Below are 20,270 nucleotides of genomic sequence, written 5' to 3' on the forward strand. Positions count from 1 at the left end.
TATCACAAATATAATACAAGAGGGAAAGAAAGTCCTCATTGTGAACTTAAGAACCTGACAGTTGTTCAGAGAGGTGTCAAACAGTCAGGAACAGTAATTTTTAACTGTCTTCCTGACCAGATAAAATGTTTAGGAGAAAATGAATCTCTTTTTAAAGCAAAACTAAAGGAATATTTGTTAAATATGTCTGTTATACATTAGAAGACTTTTAAGATACAAAAAGGGAAATAGCATATAGATAGAATTATCCCTCTTGTTAACAAAGAAATGTGCGCGCAATTTTTCTCCAAATTAAAACATGAAATTTTGTATTAACACTCAAAGAAATCTGCTGTTATATGTACAATATCTGTTTTTCCTCTAAACTTTGTATTAACTATATGCAGTTATGTAGAAATTTTTATATATTTAATGAAGACTGTTTTGTATCTTTTTGTATGTTTGTTGTTTTGTATGTTTGTTGTTTTGTATGTTTGTTGTTTTGTATGTTTGTTGTTTTGTATGTTTGTTGTTTTGTATGTTTGTTGTTTTGTATGTTTGTTGTTTTGTATGTTTGTTGTTTTGTATGTTTGTTGTTTTGTATGTTTGTTGTTTTGTATGTTTGTTGTTTTGTATGTTTGTTGTTTTGTATGTTTGTTGTTTTGTATGTTTGCTGTTTTGAATGTTTGTTGTTTTGAATGTTTGTTGTTTTGAATGTTTGTTGTTTTGAATGTTTGACTCGTTCCACATCTCATGTGACGTGATCACAATACGAGATCTATGGAACATGAAATAAATAAATAATAAAAAAAAAGGTGTGTCAGTTGTAAACGTAGTCCCATTGCGCTTTCGTAATCGATCTATATCGATCATAGCCGGTACCGTGTACCGACTAACCTTGCGATATTAAACAAGTTTCGATACCTCGATACTTTTGTGATCTGTCAAAGCTGAAAGCAACAGTAGAAACGTGGTGGGGGTAGAAGCGGCACGGAGGAATTAGAACTGAAGGAGAACATGTAACGGTTTAAGAAACCAAGAGCCTATACAACGAAAAGTACTGCAACTGATAGAAGAGAAATGTCTATGTGGCGAACGCTGGTGACAATATGCGCTACGGTTACTCTGTTACCATTCAGAATATATGCAGCATACAAGTCTTTACAGAGGCGTCGACTGAAATACAGATTGAAAGACAAGGTTGAGTTGGAGACAGTTACAAAATTTATTGTAGAACCAATTATTTAAGACCTCAATGAGATCGCACAGTTGTTTATATGTTTGATGTTACCTCATTGTTCGTGAGACACTACACAGCGCCCAGTGTGGCAATATAAATGTCATTTGTAACGTATGTCCTTAACGATGTTACCCGGACAATGAAACCTTTTCCATTTTGTACATATTTTAATGTGCATATAGCGTTCATGTATTCCAATAAGTTAAGTAACTTCTTTCAAAAAGAGAAAAGTCCCAGACCTTTATAATATCGTATATTACCCATTTAGTATATCATTTATCAGTTGTGTTCAATAATATAAGTACTGGTTTAAAGTACTTCTACAGTTGTCTGTGGAAGACGGCACAGAAAATTAATCTTCAAATTATAACTTGAAGGATGCCATAAATTTCAGGGTAAAAACATTAACTAGTCTGAGGTGCAGAACATGGCTCTTTATGATATGCCAGCAGTTGATATTGGACTCTGCAAATATTAGTTAACTTTATTAAAACTATAATGATGCAAGTATCTTGCTGTATGAGTCAATTCTATCTAATGCAACTGCAACATTTTGCTGTAAATTTCATTGTGCTCAGTTGCAGTCTACCTAGTGATGTCAGTGGGAAAGCTTTAATTCAGATTTTTAAATCTGGAATAATGATGCCTCATCAGTGTTTAGAATTCCTCAAAACTGAAGCTAAGGACTGTGTGTGCATTTCAATAGTATGCAACTGAAAGTCGCTGTCTGTTACACACTGATGACAAAACTAGGCACAAGGGCTTGTTAACCTAAGCTTGTAGTGACAAACAAGAATTGTGGTGTTTTTAAAAATAACACAGGTTCATTGAGGGAAAGATGACATGTTAAATGTGGTAATTTGATAATATAGTAATAGTGATGGATTTATGTGGCTTTGGCAGATTGACTGCATTTTGTGTTCATTTAGGAAGAGTACATGGTTTTGAGAGTTCATAATTTATTTTAGATAAAATTTCACGTTTGTGTTTTGTATTATATAATGCAGAGTGTGTGGTTTTTGTGTCATGGGGTTGATGTCAGTAAGAAGTCTGGGACTCGCTGGTTTGGTTTTTGTAGGAAAGTGTGTAGTGTTGTAATTAGTAACATGTTCAAAACTGGGAGGGAAGCGTAGTAAAGTCACAAGTCTTGTTTTTGTTGGGTTAAATATCTTACAGGTGAGCTCGCAGTTGGGTGTTGGCTTGTGCCACTGTTTCGGCTAATGTTTATGGGGAATTGGTATTACGTTATTAATCTGATTTATTTGTCTAGTGATCATCTTACTATTATATGATTTGTCATCATAATAAAGTGCCTCATCAGGTTGATCCTTGTTGCACAATGTTCTTTGCTTTACATACAATATTCACCAGATAACTTACAATACAAAACATAGTTCTACACTCCACACACAAAAGATACCCGCTGCTGGCTCCTGGACCACAAACATGCTGCTTTGTGCCTTTAACTCCACTTGCCTATTGTTACAATTGACCCCAGACCCATTAACATTCAATTGCACCCCCTGGACAGCTCCATGGCCTCCTCTCAACTTGTCTGAAAAACTAGTCAGCATTCCCCCTGTGATATGTTGAGTTCAGGAGAAAGCCAAATACAGTCAATCTGTGCTGATAAAGTGTCCCTTTTCCTAAAAGGTTGGGGGTTTCTTGGGAGATCAGATTATTCCTCAGGGGATCATATATCATTTTTCAAAGCGTTTAATTGTGATCATGGGTCAACTGAAAACTGCAGTACCACCTGTCACCTTAGGCTTGTAATATGAATGTATTGTGGGATATCACTAAGATGAAGCATCTTTGAAACATCTCATATTTGCAGAGGATATGTTGAAGTTGGGGTGCAATCTAGTGTAGGATGTTTAGAATCACTAAATGGGAATAAAGATTTGTGCACTTGCGTCATTTGTGGCTCTTACATTGTATGTGGGTGTTGGCAGCCCATTGACACTGTCTGAAGTTGATTGGTTGATAGTATACATTAGCCAATGAGAAACTGAATTTAATTAATTCATTCAGCAGTCAATGCAAATTTGTTTTCGGTACAGAGAATACCAGAACAATTTTTACTGATCTGGTTGTTACTAATTTTAAGGTTGCTTATTGTTTTTTGTGACTGGAAAAAAAAAAGATGTGCTGAAAAACTGACCTGAAGCAAAGTGTGAGGCGTAGGTCAGGGTGGACTGTGACAATTTGGTTGAAAGTTGCCGAAACTAACAAATCTCAATCTGCAAATAAGATTGTCATTATAATTGGTGTGCAGTGTAGTGTGAGATATGTTTGTCATCACAGCAACCTATTTGTATGTCCTTTTTTCCATTTTGCTGAAAATTTTAAACATGTTTAAACTTGCATGACAAAAACCAACTAACTTAATTTTCGAACCATATGAAATTATGAATGAGAATCTCCTTGGCTACCTACATCCCATTATATGATTTCCTGTTGTAGACTTACCATGATTCTTCATATGAACTATTACCAACAGAAGCAGACAACAGAAAAAACAGCCAGCACTGTAAGAGCTCTTTTACCATGCCTTCAGGCAGGATATGGGGTAGATAGTGTGAAGGTACAAAAACACTATAAGAAATGAGTAAAGATATCAAGTAACTGGTGAGAGGAGAACAGCTCATGAACTACATGTGGCTCACAGTATCAAATAAGTTTGACTTGTTACCTTAAGTAGGAAGGTAGAGTTGTAGCCAGCTGTATGGCACAGTAGGGTGCAGGAGACTTCTAACAAAGAAACTAAGTGTAGGTAAGTAACATAAAAGATTAGAAAGAAAAGTCTTGCTACTAAAAATAGCCACAGCAGGGATGCAGGCCAGGTGGTACAGGAAGAATTAAAAACTAGGTACAAGGTCACAAGTGTTGTGAACCAAAATGCTAGTTTTAAGCCAGGTGACAGAGGGTATAGGGAATTTGTGTGAGAATTTTGACAAAGATGATCAGTTGGTCATAGTACTGTAAGTGGAGCAGGCAACAGCTAGACTAGATGGCAATTATGGCATGAAGGGTGACCTGGATGAAACTGGAATAGAAACTTCACATGCCGCTGAGTGTTTTGTGGAGATTTTACAGCACCATGATCAGTCCTTTGACCTGTGCGAGTTGAGCAGGCAGCTGCTGAATGAACTGAAATCACATGAGTGCAATGCCTGTTGCATCAACTGAGAAGTCAATCATTAGCCAAATACATAGTGGAAACTTCAAAATTTTTAGGTGTCCTTATTGATAAGAATTTCAATAGGAAAAAATGTTTTGGAAGCCCTGAAACTTAGTTCAACTACATATGCTCTTTGAATCATTGCAAATCTTGGGGAGATACACGTAAGTTAATCTGTTTTTCATAGTATCATTCAATAATTTCACATGGGTTTGTGTTTTGGGGTAAATCATCTATAAGAAAGAAAGTTGTATTTGCTCAAGAATGTGCTTTAAAAATAATATGTGGTACTCATCCATGATAATACTCTGATTAAAACCTTAGGCATTTTAATTTGTGCTTTATTATATTTATTTCCTCATGAAGTTTGTTGTAAATAACCTACAACATTTCAAAAAGAACTGATTTGCATATTTAGCTACAATGCCATAAAAAAGTCTCATTATTCTACATTGATATTGTCTTTAACACAGATGGGGTGCACAATGAATAAAATTTGTAATTACTCATAGTTTTCGTTGAGGCGGTATATGTGATACAAAATGTTGCAATAAAGGTCAAGTAACATGACATGAATTGGTTTGACACTCATGTTCACACGGGGCCATGATACGTAATGGGACTTGTGATAAGACAGAGACAGTATGAATCAGGTTTGTTTCAGTTAGTTGTGACCTCTGCTAAATAGGTGTTTCATTCTTGTGGTGTTTCATTATTTAAAGCTCAAAAAACTGAAAAAAGAGGATGAAGTACTGGGGGCAACCATACAATGTTATAAATATCAAACATAGTTTGTCTGAGGTTTCTTGTGCGATCTCTCAGTATGAACACATTCATCTACATCTACATCTACATGACTACTCTGCAATTCACATTTAAGTGCTTGGCAGAGGGTTCATCGAACCACAATCATACTATTTCTCTACTATTCCACTCCCGAACAGCGAGCGGGAAAAACGAACACCTAAACCTTTCTGTTCGAGCTCTGATTTCTCTTATTTTACTTTGATGATCATTCCTACGTATGTAGGTTGGGCTCAACAAAATATTTTCGCATTCGGAAGAGAAAGTTGGTGACTGAAATTTCGTAAAAAGGTCTCGCCGCGACGAAAAACGTCTATGCTGTAATGACTTCCATCCCAACTCGTGTATCATATCTGCCACACTCTCTCCCCTATAACGCGATAATACAAAACGAGCTGCCCTTTTTTTGCACCCTTTCGATGTCCTCCGTCAATCCCACCTGGTAAGGATCCCACACCGCGCAGCAATATTCTAACAGAGGACGAACGAGTGTAGTGTAAGCTGTCTCTTTAGTGGACTTGTTGCATCTTCTTAGTGTCCTGCCAATGAAACGCAACCTTTGGCTCGCCTTCCCGACAATATTATCTATGTGGTCCTTCCAACTGAAGTTGTTCGTAATTTTAACACCCAAGTACCTAGTTGAATTGACAGCCTTGAGAATTGTACTATTTATCGAGTAATCGAATTCCAACGGATTTCTTTTGGAACTCATGTGGATCATCTCACACTTTTCGTTATTTAGCGTCAACTGCCACCTGACACACCATGCAGCAATCTTTTCTAAATCGCTTTGCAGCTGATACTGGTCTTTGGATGACCTTACTAGACGGTAAATTACAGCATCATCTGCGAACAGTCTAAGAGAACTGCTCAGATTGTCACCCAGGTCATTTATATAGATCAGGAACAGTAGAGGTCCCAGGACGCTTCCCTGGGGAACACCTGATATCACTTCAGTTTTACTCGATGATTTGCCGTCTATTACTACGAACTGCGACCTTCCTGACAGGAAATCACGAATCCAGTCACACAACTGAGACGATACCCCGTACCTCCGCAGCTTGATTAGAAGTCGCTTGTGAGGAACGGTGTCAAAAGCTTTCCGGAAATCTAGAAATACGGAATCAACTTGAGATCCCCTGTCGATAGCGGCCATTACTTCGTGCGAATAAAGAGCTAGCTGTGTTGCACAAGAGCGATGTTTTCTGAAGCCATGCTGATTACGTGTCAATAGATCGTTCCCTTCGAGGTGATTCATAATGTTTGAATACAGTATATGCTCCAAAACCCTACTGCAAACCGACGTCAATGATATAGGTCTGTAGTTAAATGGATTACTCCTACTACCCTTCTTGAACACTGGTGCGACCTGCGCAATTTTCCAATCTGTAGGTACAGATCTATCGGTGAGCGAGCGGTTGTATATGAGTGCTAAGTAGGGAGCTATAGTATCAGCGTAATCTGAAAGGAACCTAATCGGTATACAATCTGGACCTGAAGACTTGCCCGTATCAAGCGATTTGAGTTGCTTCGCAACCCCTAAGGTATCTATTTCTAAGAAACTCATGGTGGCAGATGTTCATGTTTCAAATTCTGGAATATTCCATTCGTCTTCCCTGGTGAAGGAATTTCGGAAAACTGCGTTCAATAACTCCGCTTTAGCGGCACAGTCGTCGATAACAGTACCATCGGCACTGCGCAGCGAAGGTATTGACTGCGTCTTGCCGCTTGTGTACTTTACATACGACCAGAATTTCTTCGGATTTTCTACCAAATTTCGAGACAATGTTTCGTTGTGGAACCTATTAAAGGCATCTCGCATCGAAACATTGTACAGAAATAATCCAGAAAGTTTTTTGAGCAATTAGTATCAGCTACTCTGATGGAGCAGGATACTAATTTTTGATTTGGTATTTCTCCTATTGAAAAGCTACTCATTACAATAAAACAAATTGGTGAAAGTGTGGGAATATCAAAAATACCACCATGAAAAGTGTTTTTCTTGCAAGACCACATAGTGTGGTACTTTATTCATTGTGATACATATATAAATAATTATTACAAATTAATAAACTGTGATAATATTTATACAAGTGGTCATTGGTGCAAAGTAGTTTGACTTGGCTTGAGTTGTATTCTGAAGAAATGTTACTGGATCAGTCTCCATTGATGGTGTAGCTGTGGATGATGGTCTCTCTGTAGGGTAGACTGTGTTTGAAGAAATGGATGAAGCCCATGATATGGAGAATTCTAACGTGTCCTCCTGGGCTTCATCAAGCTGCCCATTCAGAAGTAACAGCTTAGCTATCATATCTCCGTTACACCTATCACAAAGTTTCCTGACATCATGGAGCATAGACTGTAAAAAAAACATCAAGTCGGCATCATCAGCTGATGATTGCCAGTGCCTCAGTGGAACTTGCGCGTTAGCCTACCCATTGATATAAAATGTCAGACAGGAAAGTCACATTTGAAAACAAAGTGAAAAATACCTACCCTTGACAACACCTTCTATTCTGCAGTATTGTTTCTATTCCTGTTATGTGTAAAAGATGATGGATAGGAATAACTTATTTACATCGGGATTTTTTTAAAAAACGTCCTTACAGATGGTCAGCGTGTAGCGTGCATATGAAAGAATAATGTGAATGTAAACTGACTCATTCCACATCGTTGCAATTAATGTAACAATATTATGAAAAGGATAGTTGCTACTCACCAATAGCGAAGATTGGGAGTTGCAGATAGGCACAACACACAGATTGTCAGAGGGTGAGCTTTCAGCCAACCAAACCTTCATTGGAAAAAAAACACACACACACACACAGAATCAGAATCAGATGATTCTGTAATGCCAGGAAATGTTTGCTTTTCATTACTAAATAGAACTCCAAACTGTGTGTTGTTCCACAATTGTGTAGTACTAGTTTTGAAGTACTTAGTAATGTTTTTCTCGATTTGTACCACAGATTTTTAGGTGGACTCACTTAGTGCTGTAAGGATACCTAGTTTTTTTAAATAGTTCTTTTCAGCGAGTCATACAACTGCTTCTATTATTATTCTTGTTACCCTTTTCTGCAATAAAAAGAAGTGTTGATTTTGTGCCTTCGATTCCCAGAAAAGGACCCCGTAGCCAAGAAAGAACTGTAAAAGCTATGACTGTTAGTTATATTCAAAGACAGTATTACGAGGAGGATAGATTGTTGCTCACCATGTAGGTGAGACAGGCACAAAAAAAGACTACTGAAGATGTGAGCTTTGAACATTACAGTAGTACTTCCCAAATTTATGTAGATGAATATGAGAGACTGAAGTGTGTCTCACAGTGTAAATATTTGAATAATATTTAGATGCTGTATCGTCTATGTGCCTTTTGAAGTGTCTTATTTCTTTGGTTCATTTTTTTGATATGGATTGTTGGTCTGTGATTATGTTGAAAGGGGGTAATGGTGGTGCCCATTTTCCTTTTTGTAATTATTTTAGTATCAGTTAAAAAATTTTCTTTAATTTCATCTTATTTCATTTTTTGTGTCTCTTTCCAAGTAGTCTTCTGTATGAAACTGTTGCCTGTTTTAACACTGAGGTTTTAGTGATATGTTAATATCTTGAGTGGAATGTTGCTTAAATCATGTGTGCTGTACCTATATAGGTGTAGTAAAGCGGCGAAGCGTTGAGGGGGAGAGCTGCTTGTATACTGTTGACCCTGTCAGTATATTTATATCTCCAATTTCCAGTTTCAGTAAGACTCATTGAGAGTACTCAACTTTGAACAGTGAAGTTCATAATTATGAAACATGGAATAGGAGTGGCTTTTTTAGGGACTTGCATTAACAAATCTATTGGGACAGTATAATATCAAGAGCTCAGATGGCAACCCAGTTCTAAGCAAAGAAGGGAAGGCAGAAAGATGGAAGGAGTATATAGAAGGTTTATACAAGGGTGATGTACTTGAGGACAATATTATGGAAATGGAAGAGGATGTAGATGAAGGCGAAATTGGTGATACGATACTGCGTGAAGAGTTTGACAGAGCACTGAAAGACCTGAGTCGAAACAAGGCCCCCGGAGTAGACAACATTCCATTAGAACTACTGACGGCCTTGGGAGAGCCAGTCATGACAAAACTCTACCAGCTGGTGAGCAAGATGTATGAGACAGGCGAAATACCCTCAGACTTCAAGAAGAATATAATAATTCTAATCCCAAAGAAAGCAGGTGCTGACAGATGTGAAAATTACCGAACTATCAGTTTAATAAGTCACAGCTGCAAAATACTAACGCAAATTCTTTACAGACGAATGGAAAAACTGGTAGATGCGGACCTCGGGGAGGATCAGTTTGTATTCCGTCGAAATGTTGGAACACGTGAGGCAATACTGACCTTACGACTTATCTTAGAAGAAAGATTAAGAAAAGGCAAACCTACGTTTCTAGCATTTGTAGACTTAGAGAAAGCTTTTGACAATGTTGACTGGAATACTCTTTTTCAAATTCTAAAGGTGGCAGGGGTAAAATACAGGGAGCGAAAGGCTATTTACAATTTGTACAGAAACCAGATGGCAGTCATAAGAGTCGAGGGGCATGAAAGGGAAGCAGTGGTTGGAAAAGGAGTGAGACAGGGTTGTAGCCTCTCCCCGATGTTATTCAATCTGTATATTGAGCAAGCAGTAAAGGAAACAAAAGAAAAATTTTGAGTAGGTATTAAAATTCATGGAGAAGAAATAAAAACTTTGAGGTTCGCCGATGACATTGTAATTCTGTCAGAGACGGCAAAGGACTTGGAAGAGCAGTTGAACGGTATGGACAGTGTCTTGAAAGGAGGATATAAGATGAACATCAACAAAAGCAAAACGAGGATAATGGAATGTAGTCCAATTAAATCGGGTGATGCTGAGGGAATTAGATTAGGAAATGAGACACTTAAAGTAGTAAAGGAGTTTTGCTATTTAGGAAGTAAAATAACTGATGATGGTCGAAGTAGAGAGGATATAAAATGTAGACTGGCAATGGCAAGGAAAGCGTTTCTGAAGAAGAGAAATTTGTTAACATCGAATATAGATTTAAGTGTCAGGAAGTCATTTCTGAAAATATTTGTTTGGAGTGTAGCCATGTATGGAAGTGAAACATGGACAATAACTAGTTTGGACAAGAAGAGAATAGAAGCTTTCAAAATGTGGTGCTACAGAAGAATACTGAAGATAAGGTGGATAGATCACGTAACTAATGAGGAGGTATTGAATAGGATTGGGGAGAAGAGAAGTTTGTGGCACAACTTGACTAGAAGAAGGGATCGGTTGGTAGGACATGTTTTGAGGCATCAAGGGATCACAAATTTAGCATTGGAGGGCAGTGTGGAGGGTAAAAATCGTAGAGGGAGACCGAGAGATGAGTACACTAAGCAGATTCAGAAGGATGTAGGTTGCAGTAGGTACTGGGAGATGAAGAAGCTTGCACAGGATAGAGTAGCATGGAGAGCTGCATTGTCACATGAAAGTAATGGAACACCAGACTATAGTACATTTATAATAGAACTAAAAGATCTACTAATCATCCACAGCTTCTATGACATTCATGAATATTTGGAATCTGATCAGGTTTCAAAGTTCTGCCTCGTAATCCCTCTACTAAACAATATATAATTATCGGAATATTTCTGGATAAATCTAAAAGTCTTTTACTAATGTACTCACATTAATTAATGTGTGTGGTTGTGTGTGCTTTGTGACGTAGACATGTGATTCTGTTTTCTTACACATATACTGGATTTTTGGTTATTTTACCACTTTTCAGAAATTTCTCTCTTGTGTCTGTCTGTACATACAGCTCTTATACTTAGATGAAATATCATTTATTTTGTTACAGTCAAGATAAATCTGTCAGTAAGAAAGCTACCAGTGTAGATGTAATATTACAACTTACATGTGTCAATATTTTGCACATATTTATGTGTAAAATTTTATGCAGTCTTGTGTTTTGTTAAGTCTTGCCTCAGGACAGAGGGAAATGGGCCTTATTAATGGTCTCATAGGCAAGAAAGTAACCTCAGAATGGGAAATATAACACAAGAGATCTCTCAATGATCCATACTGTGGCCACTCTTGTTCTTAACCTACATTAATAATCTTCCAATCACTTAGAAGGATGGTTAAAAATGATAATGTTTGCTGATAACACAATGGTCCAAACTTTGTCTTAACAGTCAACTCATATGATAGCTGTACATGTCCAGAAGTGGTATAGCCTAATAGTTTTTGATAATATGACAAAAAACTCAAGTAATGCAATTTCACAGAAGCTATAATAACATGTCAGCACTAGAAGTAGGTGTTGGTGGACATGTACTAAATGAAACTGCATGTAATATTTCTTGGGGTGCCCAGTTAGATAACAAACTGAAATAGTTAACACACAGATATCCACTAATCAAGAAGCTCAGTTTAGTGTGTTTTGTTCTTACAATCAACTCTCATTGTGTCAACTTAAAAACATGAGTATTGACTTATTTAGCATATTTTCACTCTGTTGTATTTTGGAATTATCTTCTGGAGGCAGTCCACCTAAAGTAAAGAAAGTGTATTCACCAGAAACAAACAGTAAGGATGCTTTGTAAAGCAAGTAATGAAGTCTTTTTAAAGATTCTGGAATTTTTCATTAAATTCTTATTACATTAAAGATGTTTTTGATGTTGACATTAAAAATAAGTTTTAGCTGAATGAATCACAATAAAAATAATTTTCATGTAGATGTTGCCTCCTTGTCTAGGTTTGAGAGTGGGATTCTGTAATCTGGTAGGAAGACAAACAACTAACTCATGTCTAAAATAAAGCAAAAGAAAAAAGGAAAATCTGCCAGTTTTTAGAAAAAAAAACCTATATTGTCAGCCAGTTTTTCATCGAATTATCATAATATCTAGAATCATGACTGAATGATTCTGTTAATTGTATGACAAATAGCAGTGTTCATGGTAAAACTGCAGGACAAGTAGTAATTTACTATAAATAGACTCAGTAAGTATAGATGTAGATAAATATTGTTTTTAAAATTAAAGCATTCGAATCGAGTAAAAATTAAGCTACCTATAGTCAATTAACAGCAGTTATCTAGTGTAGTTGAGAATGCAGAATTGGTTTTTCAAAGTTGCCACTTCTGTTCTTATTTGTTGTTGTTGTAGTGGTGGTGGTGGTGGTGGTGGTGGTGGTGGTGGTGGTGGTCGTCGTCTTCAGTCCCAAGACTGCTTTGATGCAGCTCTCCATGCTACTCTATCCTGTGCAAGCTTCATCATCTCCCAGTACTTACTGCAACCTACATCCTTCTGAATCTGCTTAGTGTATTCATCTCTTGGTCTCCCTCTCCGATTTTTACCCTCCACGCTGCCCTCCAGTACTAAATTGGTGATCCCTTGATGCCTCGGAACATGTCCTACCAACTGATCCCTTCTTATAGTCAAGTTGTGCCACAAGCTCCTCTTCTCTCCAATTCTATTCAATACCTCCTCATTAGTTACGTGATCTACCCATCTAATCTTCAGCATTCTTCTGTAGCATCACATTTCAAAAGTTTCTATTCTCTTCTTGTCTGAACTATTTATCGTCCATGTTTCACTTCCATACATGGCTACACTCCATACAAATACTTTCAGAAATGACTTCCTGACAAATCTATACTCGATGTTAAAAAATTTCTCTTCTTCAGAAACGCTTTCCTTGCCATTGCCAGTCTACATTCCATTATCCTCGTTTCGCTTTTTGTTGATGTTCATCTTATATCCTCCTTTCAACACACTATCCATTCTGTTAAACTGCTCTTCCAAGTCCTTTGCTGTCTCTGATAGAATTACAATGTCATCGGTGAACCTCAATGTTTTTATTTCTTCTCCATGGATTTTAATACTTACTCTGAATTTTTCTTTTGTTTCCTTCACTGATAGCTGAATATACAGATTTAATAATATCGGGGAGAGGCTACAACCCTGTCTCACTCCCTTCCCAACCACTGCTTCCCTTTCATGCCCCTCGACTCATATAACTGCCATCTGGTTTCTGTACAAATTGTATATAGCCTTTCGCTCCCTGTATTTTACCTCTGCCACCTTCAGAATTTGTAAGAGAGTATTCCAGTCAACATTGTCAAAAGCTTTTTCTAAGTCTACAAGTGCTAGAAACATAGGTTTGCCTTTCCTTAATCTTTCTTCTAATATAAGTTGTAAGGTAGGTCAGCGTTGCCTCATGTGTTCCAACATTTCTATGGAATCCTAACTGATCTTTCTCGAGGTCGGCTTCTATCAGTTTTTCCATCCGTCTGTAAAGAATTCGTGTTAGTATTTTGCTGCTGTGATTTATTAAACTGATAGTTCGGTAATTTTCACATCTGTCCACACCTGCTTTCTTTGGCATTGGAATTATTATATTCTTCTTGAGGTCTGAGGGTATTTCGCCTGTATCATACATCTTGCTCACCAGATGGTAGAGTTTTGTCAGAACTGGCTCTCCCAAGGCTGTCAGTAGTTCTAATGGAATATTGTCTACTCCCGGAGCCTTGTTTTGACTTAGGTCTTCCAGTGCTCTATCAAACTCTTCACACAGTATCATATCTCCCATTTCATCTGCATCCTCTTCCATTTCTATAACATTGCCCTCAAGTACATTGCCCTTGTATATACCCTCTGTATACCTCTTCCACCTTTCTGCTTTCCCTTCTTTACTTAGAACAGGGTTTCCATCTGAGCTCTTGATATTCATACAAGTGGTTATCTTTTCTCCTAAGGTCTCTTTGATTTTCCTGTAGGCAGTATCTATCTTACCCCTAGTGATATGCACCTTTGTATCCTTACATTTGTCCTGTAGCCATCCCTGCTTAGCCATTTTCCACTTTCTGTCGATCTCATTTTTGAGACGTTTGTATTCCTTTTTGCCTGCTTCATTTACTGCATTTTTATATTTTCTCCTTTCATCAGTTAAATTCAATATTTCTTCTGTTACCCAAGGAATTCTACTGGCCCTCGTCTTTTTACCTACTTGATCCTCTGCTGCCTTCCCTTATGGTCTCCCTGAAACCCTGTAAAATCTCTGGTTTAGTCATTTTATCCAGCTCCCATCTCCTTATATTCCCACCTTTTTGCAGTTTCTTCAGTTTTAATCTACAGTTCATAACCAATAGATTGTGGTGAGAGTCCAGAGTTCTAATTTACTTGTTTAAATTTGACTGGTACAAGTAATAGTATAGCAATAGTGCAGTCTTATTACAGTGTGTGTGTTAGGTTAGGTATGATTTACTTATCTTTGGTTAAAGGTAAGTTTGGCTCATTTCACATTTGTGAAGCTTCTCCTTTTTGACGAGATCTATAGAACATGGATGACTGAAGGAAGGATTGGAAAGCAGCTTAATGCTTAACCAAAAGTTATTATTGAGAATATTGCTGGTTACCTTATTTGTAATCCTAATTGTTGAGATCATTGCTCCCAATGGAAATGATTTAATTAGAATTTGAAATTGAAGTACTGGCATTTGAAAAAAGTCCATTGTTGATCAACTTTGACTGAACAATTTATTTAATCAATCCCATGTACTTCCTGTCCTCCCCCAAGTGCCTTTTTTTAAATTTTTTTTTAAATTGCATTCTTATGTGTCCATTAGATTATGTTAGTAAAGAGAATAAAGCATTGTACCAAGGGAGAGAATTTTAGATGGGATTTATTTAAATTTATTATCTGATTTGCTTGATTTACTTTTTGTGGATGATTGTTATAATGCCTTGTACTCATACCCTGAACATTAGCATAAAATTTTGGGAAGTATGAATTGTTCAGTACTGGAGCTTCAAATTTTATACATGATGCCAATAAATGGTGAACGTATCAAAATTCAATATAGCAACTATTACGTCAGTCATAGAACTATAATAAAAACCACACAAATTTTTGTTACAAAAATGTTTTTGAAATAATTGTGAAACAAAATTGTGACAAACAGAACACAAGCAGAAATGGTGGCGTTCTGGGTGAGGCCAAATTAAGCAAATATCTCCTCCAACTGTCAAACACTAAATATAACCAATAATTACCCAAAAATCTATATTTCCTCATAATGTAAATCCGCAAAGAAATTGCAAAAAAATGGTTTTGCTTCTCTTGAGCTAATGTGAACTCAACGGTACCAACTAACCATGAAACAGTGATGTACGTGGAGGAAAAGAGTGGTAGAATAGCCAAAATAAGCTGTATGATACCCTTCAAATCAAAACTACATAATCTGAATAATAACATGGGTGATTATAATGTGATGTCTGCCCCTTCCACTTTGTGTACTCGTATCGTGACAACAGATGGGATCCTGTTATCCTTGGATCTGAGTGACCTGCCCATCCGTTTTAATCTTCCCCAAGCTATCCATCTCTCCTACCCAAAGATGGACATATATTCTGAAAGCTACAAGCTTGACACACTTACTTTTATATGTATTTATGAGCAGTACTGCACATTTTGTCACCTGAAAGTAACTACTGACTAGAAATTCTGTTTCATAATTGATTAATTTTCTTGATTGTATTTGCCTCTGATATAGTAAGTCAAATGAATGATATTGCACATGTCAGCCCAGACTTTTTGAATCTGCGTGAAATACAGCGTCACAAAATACAGTGTCACAAATTGCCATCCTGAATAGTGCTGTACACATCTGTCACTGATATGGGAAGTGGACAGTTTCATTGCATTTCTACATTTTTGACAATGTGTTCTTTCAATACACTACACTTCTGAAGGAAAATTTTGGTGCTCGGTTTGTCGTGCATCTCTTCCATTGACATACAATTGTTAACTTTTACTGTCAAATTTATCACACAACCAGCAGATGCGACACCCTTTACGAATAACATCATGCCCAACTACTTTCCTGCTACTGATTCTGATAGGAGTTTGTTTTTGAAACGGCTTTGGTAATGAGATTTCATTTTTTGTGATAATACACTGTAAAACTTTTCAGGGCACAGAGATAAAACAGCCATGGCAATTTGCAATGTTACTGTTGCAGGTGGTTCTGATAACAGGTGCTAGTTCCGGCTTAGGTGAGGCACTGGCTCATGCTTTCTACCAAGCTGGATGTAGAGTTGTCCTTGCAGCACGACGTGAAGATGAACTCAGAAGAGTAAAAAATATGTTATTAACTACACACAGTGTAAGCAAAGTGAATATTTACAGACTTCATAATACATTGTTTCAAAGAGTGGTGTACAACTAAGAAGGTGAGTGGTGGGGTTATGTGCAGTAGCAAGCAGCGGTGTGCCACTTGACCCATCAGCCTATAGCGTCGTTCTGGCATACCTGTCCATAGCATAAACTTCAGCAGAGGTGGCCCTATACTGGGTGCAAGGGGTGCATCATGCCAGAGTCCCAACCTCAGAGGGGTCTGTACTAGCTAACTTTAACACTCCTTGCAGCCTGGCAACAGATAGGCTGTGACCATCTTTGCACTTCAGAGTCCACATAGTATATCTCTTGTTGATTTTTGTGTTTGTTTAGGCATCATGAGGCTATTTAGCCATGTAGTGTTTGTTATGGATAACATCTTCAACAAGTATTATTTTCACAAATGAGGGCCTAGTTTTCTGAGTGTGTCAATTTTTCAACAAAATTAGAAGCTTCTGCTGTAGAGCATGTCTCTTTGTTGCCAGCTGCCAGGAATGAGATATGAGCAAAGCTGGAGTGTGTCGTGTGGAATGGAACATTGGTGATGCCACTAATTATTCTTAGTTTCTTTGTGTGTGGGATGCATCACTAGCATGCCTTCTTGACTGCACACCACTCTGGCTATTGGCTGCAGTCTATCAGACAATTTCCAACTGAGGGAGAGCTGCTGAATCATGCACATGTATCCATCTCTGGTCACTGCCATGCAGGTCTGTGGTGTGAAGAGTCAAGGTGAACAGAATGGGACATTACAGGGATGGAACTTAGCCACAGTAGTAGTAGTAATAATAATAATTACAATAATAATAATAATAATAATAATAATAATAATTATTATTATTATTATTATTATTATTATTATTGTAAATTCCAGCCAAACAGAACCAAACTGGTAATAAGTAGAAATCAAAGATCTGATACAGAATTTCTTAATCAAAATTTGAACATCTTCCACACTAACATCTTCAGCCAAGAATCTTTCTGTTGGTCACAAGTAAAGATACTCTTACAAGTTTCCCAAAGTAACGGTGCCAGCCCAAAAAAAAAATAGACATAGGTGGTGGAATAATATATGTGCCAGAGCCAAAGAGCAAAGAATTAAAAACTGGAATTCCCATGAATTCACTGCAGTCCAGAAACGGATTTCAGATATCACTCAATCTTTAAAATGCCGTTATTATAAAAGCAGATCAGTAGAAATACAACAAGAGTTAAAGAAAAATGAACCATGGACTTCCCATAGAATTTTTAGAGAAGCACTATCAGCATATCAGGCACCCAGTCTTTGTTTTAAATGACCGGGGGCCTCTGGAAATAAATAATAAAGAAAATTGTAAACTCTTAGTGAATACTTTAAAGATCTTTTAAATTGTGAATTCCTGGAGTCAAATTCACTTTTGAAAAACCTGGGTCAAGTACAGAATCAGAACCCTCAACAGAAGTTTACACAGCATTACATGAACTTAAAAACAACAAAGCTTCGGGGGAAGATGTGATAGTAATAGAAATGTGGTGAAATAGGTGGTAAAAACCTCATGCAAAAAATTTATAAATGTCTTGACAAATATTAGTCTCGAGGAAGCAATCCCCATTGAATGGCTGTGCACCACATCCATTGCACAAGAAAGGGAATAAAACTGATACAAATGCTTACAGAGAGATTTCATTGGCACAAGTTACTCACAAAATTGTTTCAAAAATAATGCTATAAAAGGTTGAATCACAAATGGGCCATTTGATTGGCTAATATCTAGCAAGTTTTAGGAAAGGCAGATCTTGTCAGGAACAAATTCTCAATCTCAAGATGGTCTTAGAAATATGCAATGGCAGATAAGTGTGATCACCTTTGCACTCTTCAAAAAGCGTACAATTCAACAGATACATGTCACACTAGAACGGTTTAAAGTGGATAGATAGATGAGATAGTAGATTAAACAAGTATTAATTGATACCAGCTTAGAAGTTGAATTACAAGGTGATATGTGTGCCAACCTTTTGATATAAAAGCAGGGAGATTGATTATCCCTCTTAGTGTATGGTCTTCTACTAAAAAAAAGTAATTAAGTTGAACATGGGAAAAAGAAATAAAAGGAACAATTGTTGGCAGACTACATGAAACTAAAATTTATTTACAATGGTTAATTGATTGCAGAAGATCTTTTCAAACAGAGACAGGCAATTACTTCTCTTGAAAAACTCCATGCAACAGCCACTAAAAGTGGACTAAAAATTTGTTATGACAGAACCCACTACATGGAAGGTTATCCTTGATACATAGACATCCCACATTTACACAGTTTGGTGAAATATCTCAGGTATCCAAATTTAAATAACTAGAAGAAATTGTCCATCCCTCTGGATTAAATCATGAAGCAAACAAAGAGCAAATCGCTGAATTACAAAAAGCTTGTAGAGTTCTGTGGAATAGGTACAGTAAAAAATCAGTATGCCATAACCCAAAATTAAAAACATTACACCACAATCGTCAGACATGAAGTATTAGACATGAGAGAGACTGTCATCATTGGATCTAGATGAAATCTAGATGAAACAGATGTATCAAAATTTTGGAGAAAAGTCTGACACTTTCACGAAAAGATGATTAAGATTTTATGGTCATATTCTCAGAATGAATGATAATAAGCTGACTAAAAGGATTCTTTATTTGCCCTGTCAGTGAAAGTTAGAAACAATTGGATGCTTCAAACTGAAAAAAGATCTTCAGGAAATAGGCATTACAAACAAAATTTTACAGGATACGTGTGCTTTCAAAACTTTAATTGACAAATGTTAGTTTAAAGCTAAACGAAGTGTTACATCTAAGAGAATGTGGTAAGAAGAATGTAACAGAAACCATAGTGAGAAGAGGAGATTATGGAAGAAGAAGAAAGCAAACACATTAGCAAAATAAGTTCAGTTGTGCTTTCTAGCTGGGAATAATGATTCATTATTATTAAATTTGGGTGGCCCATTGTCTTGATGAGTTTTTATGTGGTTTGTCTCCACAGGTAGACAACTTACAATCAGTATATTTCAGCAAGATGGCCAAAAATTTACAGACCTTCATATGGACTTTAGAATTAGTCATGTTTCTAAAAAAGTGTTTTGAGTGATGAATAACTATCTAACTGTGGTGACTTCTCTTTCTAAGCATTGTATTATTACAATGTTTATCTGCTGAGTTTGATGTTTGATACTATTTGAAGACTTATAAATGCAGCTAAAATGGATTACATGCATTTGTGTACAACTAGAATCTCTCACCTTTATTGTTATCAATCAATTTTATCTGCAAGAACAGATCACATTTAAGGTACAGAAAGGTAAAGTTAAGTTTTTGGATTGGTAGTTCAAAGACTGCGTTCAATCAGGGCTATCAAAGATGTTATATAATAGACACCATGCTCTAGATTTAATGATTAAACTGCAGTCAGTGGCACAGTGACTAGCACACTTGACTATCATTCGAGAATCTGCGTCCAGTCATCCAGATTTAAGTTTTTCATAGTTTCTCTTAATCACTCCATGATAATGCTGGAATGATTCCTTTGAAAGGATATGACTAATTTCCATCTGTATCCTCACAACAGTCAAAAGTTGTACATCATTTCTAATGACTGCAATGGGATGTTAAACTCCGATCTTCCTTACTTGCTTTAATTATTAAACTGTATTTTGTTTGAATGCTACATTTGAGAGTCAATGGTGTGTCTGAAGTTGTTAATGGGAGGGTTATATTAAGTGTTGTCTGTAAGTCCCTTAACATATAATGACTTCTTTTATTATTGTTATGACATGTAACCCATTGATCTAACTCTTTAGGCCAATGTATATCTGATACTGCGAGTGATTTTGGTACGTTTTCTTGCTTAATAGAATT

At 36.8% G+C, this 20,270-nt stretch overlaps 1 protein-coding gene across 1 annotated transcript in view; it reads left to right on the forward strand.

The window, feature by feature from the left end:
- The first annotated feature begins 914 nt into the window (after positions 1 to 914).
- The window catches only part of LOC126355035 (dehydrogenase/reductase SDR family protein 7-like), a 33,179-nt gene continuing 13,823 nt past the window's right edge, over positions 915 to 20,270 (forward strand). The window contains exons 1-2 of the mRNA XM_050005187.1: positions 915 to 1,179; positions 16,236 to 16,379. Of these exons, the coding sequence (XP_049861144.1) occupies positions 1,060 to 1,179; positions 16,236 to 16,379 (264 nt within the window). The 5' untranslated portion in view covers positions 915 to 1,059. The remainder of the gene's footprint in view (positions 1,180 to 16,235; positions 16,380 to 20,270) is intronic.

This window comes from Schistocerca gregaria, chromosome 3 (assembly GCF_023897955.1).
Source record: "Schistocerca gregaria isolate iqSchGreg1 chromosome 3, iqSchGreg1.2, whole genome shotgun sequence".
In the NCBI taxonomy this organism is placed as follows: Eukaryota; Metazoa; Arthropoda; class Insecta; order Orthoptera; family Acrididae; genus Schistocerca; species Schistocerca gregaria.